The sequence below is a fragment of the Eriocheir sinensis genome, chromosome 25 (assembly GCF_024679095.1).
Source record: "Eriocheir sinensis breed Jianghai 21 chromosome 25, ASM2467909v1, whole genome shotgun sequence".
Lineage (NCBI taxonomy): Eukaryota > Metazoa > Arthropoda > Malacostraca > Decapoda > Varunidae > Eriocheir > Eriocheir sinensis.
In genome coordinates, this window is record NC_066533.1 from 12,400,748 (window position 1) to 12,407,011 (window position 6,264).

Here is a 6,264-nt window from a genome sequence, read left to right on the forward strand (position 1 = left end):
TTTTCTTATTCACTGTCTTCCCTACCTGCCACAAAATACTCTGAAGCAGCAACTCTATTTTATATTTATTCTTTCCCAGCCACAGCAAGCACTATAGAACAAGAACGAGAACTCACAAATTCCACACTCCCAGATCTTGATGGTCTTGCCATCACGCTTCATGTACTTGACGAAGTGAAGCCGGCTCCTCGGGTCGTCCTTGTCCACCTTGGCATACCGGTTTGTACGCTCGGTGATGATCAGGTCATTCATGCCCTTCTCAGAATCCTCTGGCCCCTGAAGAGGAACTTGCATGAACACTGTGGAAACTTAGAAATTCATGACCAGCTCAGCTACTGCATGTTATGGTTGGGAAAATACAATGTGCAGGAAAAGTCTGTTGATTTAATTTCCACAGGTCCAGAAATATTAAGCACAAGTATATTACTCCTTTTTATTTAGCACCAAGATATGGGGGACAATGTGGAGTTTTTGAATGTGCATGAAAACACAGGACATAAGACTTCAAAAAGGAACAAACTCCTCCATGCCAAAATTATCAATATACAGAGACATCTCACTGAAGAGCTAGTAAGCAATCCAAACATCAGCGCTTTCAAAAACAAGCATGACAATTTTGAGACTGAAAGATTGAGAAGAAGCACCCTTTATGAACACCGCCTCCCTTGAGTCTTTACAAATACTAATCGTAAGCAATCATTAATAGTAAACAGAGAGCTGTGAACCCACTGACCTCAGACTGGTCACCATCCCTCTTGCGTGGCGCGGATGCATTAACTCGAATCTGGAGGGTGGACATGTCTTCGTAGCCTTCCTCCACCTCACCCGGCTCCTTTTTTATCCTCTGGAGCAGCGAGTCTTCACCCTCCTCCGCCTCCTCAATCACCTGTGGCACCAAGAAATACACACTCATTACCATTACCTTAACATGACAAAACCAATATTTACCTTCCCCAATAATTTTTTTCCTATTCTATTTCTTCTGTACTTATCGATTTTCATTGTCATGGTATATTTTTCACCTTCTCAAAGTGCATGGGAAATTGATCACTTAGAAAGAGCAAATCTTTTTCCTAATATTCTGCCCGGGATTCGAACCCAGGAGATGGATACTGAAAGGAATTCCCCTGTGGGTTAAGATAATAGAGCATATCATTTTACACATATTTCAGGACCATTACATCATTTGTCCTCATTTTCCCATCAGCAGCAGCACCATGGAACTACTATCAACTATAATCTTCCCGACTTATCACACATTCTGTCTATCCTCCTGTATGTGAGATCAATATACTCAATTTACATTCTCTCTCTCTCACCTGAGTAACATGGGTGTGCAGGGAGTGTGACCCATCCAGGAGGCTGCCATCCACAGCTATCACTTCTCCATCTGACGACACAATATGTGCTTTTTCATCACGCTCAATGACTGTTCCTGCCGAGTGGAGGATGCTCCCCCCACCATCACTGTCCATTATAATGTGGCTCGCCTCAGTGGTTATGATATCACTTCCGGAGTCACTGAAAATGGTGGCATCAGAAGAGATCAGCTGCCCGGCGTCAGAGGTCATGATGTGTCCAGACTCACTGGTGAATATCCGAGTGGCGTCTGTTGTGGTGATGATTCGTGTGGATGTGTGAGCCTCATCAGTGTCATTGGCGATGATGTGGCTCCCGTCGGAGATGATCCTGGCCATGCCCTTACCGTCCAGGGGATCTTCAGACCCTTCATTCACTTGCTCCTTGTCCTCGTATTCCCCGTCATCCACACCCTTCACGACAATGTGTTCTGACGTTACAATGCTGTTGCTGGAGGTGGTGGCGATCAGGTGTGTGGCATCCTCGGACTCCACGGTGATCATTGGCATGCTGTCCACCACTGAGAAGCTCTCCATTGCTGCTGACCTGTGAAGTAACACTGAGCTTAGGGTGTGCAGAAGAATTTAGTATTCCAGTACCCTATTAGGACCCTCCTATAAGAGACAAAGTTTATGAAGATAGCAACCATGCCATCACAAAAGTGATTTGCAAGATGTTATGGGTGCACAAAGCCTCAGTGCTCATCTCCGTCACATTGGCCCTTGAGACTGTGGCAGGAAATAACCTATTACCACGGAACACATTGCCAGTGTGATATCCGGATTACCACAGTTTACCTTCTTACCCGAGGTACCTATTCATCAATCAACTCAAAAGGAAGGAAGAACAGCTGGGTGCGCTACATGCCGACCACCCAGGCTAGGATTCAAACCCAGGCCCACAGATTCGCAGTCAGGCACACTTACTACTGCACCACGCAGACGCAGAGGATATAGAAGCTGTGGAAAGGGTGCAGCAGAGGGCCACCTGGATGCTGTGGTAAATATCCAGAATGACACCCACTTGATGATGGGTGAGCGGGTTGGGTGTCATTCTATATAAACACCCTCATATTTCCAAGTCTTGACTGTAACCTGCTCAAACACCTCAAACATGCTGACCAAGAATGGACATGTGACCCGTGGAAGGCGTGAAGTTAAAAGCTGTCAAGATCATGAAAGGGATGAACTCCCATAATATGACGTAGGAGACATTTTACAGATCACGGGGGGACGACATCCAGCCTTACGAACATGTTAATAAAATAAATCATACTAACCGCTGAAATGATGTAAGTACTCCAAATAAGAGAGAAATACCAAGACTGGGAAGACACACCAGACCAGGCAGTGTTTACATGTGGAATGACCTGCCAGAAATGAGTGGACAGAACTGTTAAAATAAAAAAAATAGCATACTAACCCCTGCAAAGACGAAAGTACTCCAAATAAGAGGGAAATACCAAAACCAGGAAAACACACCAGACCAGGCAGTGTTTACATGTGGAATAACCTGCCAGAAATGAGTGGACAAGACTGTTAAAATAAAAAACTAGCATACTAACCCCTGCACAGACGTAAATACTCCAAATAAGAGGGAAATACCAAGACCAGGAAAACACACCAGACCAGGCTGTTTACATGAGGAATAACCTGCCAGAAATGAGTGGACAAGACTGTTAAAATAAAAAACTAGCATACTAACCCCTGCACAGACGTAAATACTCCAAATAAGAGGGAAATACCAAGATCAGGAAAACACACCAGACCAGCCAGTGTTTACATGAGGAATGACCCGCCAGAAATGAGTGGACAGAACTGTTAAAATAAAAAAAATAGCATACTAACCCCTGCAAAGACGTAAATACTCCAAATAAGAGGGAAATACCAAGACCAGGAAAACACACCAGACCAGGCAGTGTTTACATGTGGAATAACCTGCCAGAAATGAGTGGACAAGACTGTTAAAATAAAAAAAATAGCATACTAACCCCTGCAAAGACGTAAATACTCCAAATAAGAGGGAAATACCAAGACCAGGAAAACACACCATACCAGGCTGTGTTTACATGAGGAATGACCCGCCAGAAATAAGTTGTAATATAAATAACAGCCATAATAACCTTCAGCATGAGCCTCCTACAGAAACACCACAGAGAAACTAAAACTTGGATGTCAAGACGAGAAAGGGAGACCTAATCTATCCCCGCCCTGCCACCCTGGATAATGGCCCTCCAAGGTTATCCTAATGTTACCTCCGCCATTTTAGAGGAGAGGCGTGATAACATTGTGCCCCTGGGGTCTATGGGGCTGCCGGGGGGGCCTGGAGACATGCTTCCCCGCGGCCAAGGAACCTCGAAGTGTGCCTCAGCTGGAAGGACAACACAAAGCTCAACAAATAAAAGAGAATCGAAACACAAGACTAACGCAAGCTATCGCCCTCCCGCGGCCCATGTCCCCCTCCCCCGTGGACCTCCTGCTGTACATCAAGTCCCCGATGAAGATAACACCCCCGGGGCTGCCAGAAGGGCGGGTCAGAGGAGGGTGAGAGGCCTGGCATGGAGGAGAAGTGAGGCTTACGTGGGCGGCGGGCAGGTTGAGGCTCGGCGTGTCAGCGGCCATGGGAGGGGGCGCGCATGACGTCACGGCCAGCAGGGTCCCGCCGGCTTTGAAATAGGAAGTTCTGCGTTGTTAGTGCTGTGATTCCATGTATAGAGAGGTGAAGTACACACACACACACACACACACACACACGCACACACACACACACACACACACATATCTCCTTAGTTGTATAATCAAACTGTACTGCCTGTGAGTTGGAATGGCATGTTAATTTATTCCTCCTTTCTCCTTTGTTGTTTACTTGCAATAATAAACTATCAATCAGTCATTCACGTACACACACACACACATGGAGGAAGTAGACAATGAGGAGTTACTACTAAGAGAAGGAAGAAACATCAGCAACACACGAGGACACAGTAAAAAATTGAGCAAAGGAAGATGATTGAGAGACATAAAAAATATAGTTTCCCGCAAAGAAACATAAAGGTTTGGAACAGATGAAGTGAGGATGTAGTATCGGGCGAGGAGTGTGCACAACTTTACGGAAAAGCTGGACAAACACAGATATGGAGACGGGACCACACGAGCGTAAGCACACACGTCGTACATTACAGTCAAGCGGAGTTCACGTAGAATCCTTTTGTTTACATTGACAGTGCTGGCTCCCCCTCGTCAAGAAACACCCGGAAACTGATTGATTGATTGATAGTTTATTGTTGCTTGCAGGTAAACAACAAGGGAGAAGGGAGGAACATGCCATCCCTACCCCCAGGCAGGACAGAGTGAGATTATACAACTATTAATACATGTGTAGGTAGCACCATGAAATTAAAAAGACACAATGGTAGGAAGGAAAGCACAACAAGGGAGGGGGCGGTACCTCCCCCTGGACATTCCCGCCTAGTCTTCATAATGTACTCGGTGTGTGGGTGTATTACAGCCAGACAGTTCACCCCACGCCTGCTGAAAGCGAGTCGCAGTAGGGAAAGCAAAAAAGGCACCTGAACAACTCCAGTGTTTCGCCCTCACCTCCTGGATACAAAAGAAGAATCTCCTCACCAGCATGTTGCCACCGAGCGTGAGTTTGGTTGTCTGCTTCTTGATGTCATCATCCTCAGTCATTTCCTGGTTGATGGCATGACCCAAGTATGTGAACCTATCCACAAAAGTAAGCGTACACCCACCAGGGTTGTTTTTATTTAATTAAATCAAATGATTTAAAACAAGTGATTTAAATCGATTTAAATCAGAGTAAAAATATAATGATTTAAATCAAAATTAAATATAATGTATTTAAAATGATTTATGTGTTTTATCACCAGTAAAATATCAAGTGATTTAAATTATATATATATATATATATATATATATATATATATATATATATATATATATATATATATATATATATATATATATATATATAAAGGAAGAAGGAGGAACATGTGAAGCAGTTGTATAGGAAAAGTATCAAGTCTACTTGACAAGTAGACTTGATACTTGGCCAGCGTTAAATGAAACCATAGTTTAATATACTTTACCCAAGATGAGTTTTTCACATAAAAATCATAAGTTGAAATAATAATTCATTTTTTTATGCTTTTGAATATTTTTCTTTTATGAGATGGCAATGATTCACTGGTGCCTGACTTGGTACAAAACCAGTACAGGATCAATGCAGGACAAGTAGTACTTGTCCTGCATTGATCCTGTACTGGTCCTGTACCAAGTCAGGTACCAGTGAATCATTGCCATCCCTTACAAGAAAAATATTCATAAGCATAAAAAAATGAATTATTATTTTGTCCCAACCCTGAGACCCACTAGCCTGCGCACTATACTTATCAATATCAAGATAACCCGTGCTGATATCTTGTAGTACAACTTTCAGTGTGCCGGTAGTATTAAAATGAATGTCAAACTGTTTTTTTTTTCTTTTACATAGGGCCTATAGCGCCGGTAGGCTAATCCATAGGGGCCTATGATGGTCGGCCCAAGCCCGTCATGGCGCAGGCGAATGTTTATAGTGGTGCCATTATTGGCTCATGCTGCCCCCCCGGAGCTCATTCTTGATTTCACTTGCACAGCTTCTTCTAGAGTCCGGGCTGATGGGTGGTCTTCAGGACAGCATGTGGGTAGTCTTATACAGGCCACAAGGCGGTGAATGAAAAATCCTAGGTGGTTAGCAGCGAATTCGAATCCGCATCATCCACAACGCGGCGAATGCGGGGCCGGCACGCGAACCATGCAGACAATGTCGTGTGTGACAGCACCCACTGCACACACACCAGTTAGCTCATGTAGATCATCCACTGTAGGTGCCAGCAGTACTAATGTC

The 6,264-nt window shown here is 44.2% G+C and overlaps 1 protein-coding gene across 6 annotated transcripts in view; it reads right to left on the reverse strand.

Moving 5' to 3' along the window:
* LOC127003378 (uncharacterized) overlaps nt 1-4,081 on the reverse strand; it is a 13,978-nt gene extending 9,897 nt beyond the window's left edge. For 2 of the 6 annotated variants that reach the window (XM_050869928.1, XM_050869927.1), the window contains exons 1-4: nt 2,924-2,944; nt 1,320-1,905; nt 734-886; nt 117-276 (exon numbers count right to left, since the gene is read on the reverse strand). In XM_050869928.1, the coding sequence (XP_050725885.1) occupies nt 117-276; nt 734-886; nt 1,320-1,895 (889 nt within the window). In that variant the 5' untranslated portion in view covers nt 1,896-1,905; nt 2,924-2,944. Of the gene's footprint in view, nt 1-116; nt 277-733; nt 887-1,319; nt 1,906-2,638; nt 2,663-2,923; nt 2,945-3,481; nt 3,502-3,613; nt 3,770-3,938 lie in introns of those variants that run through there. The other 4 variants (XM_050869930.1, XM_050869929.1, XM_050869932.1 and 1 more) reach the window with 4 other exon arrangements.
* Nucleotides 4,082-6,264: the final 2,183 nt, after the last annotated feature.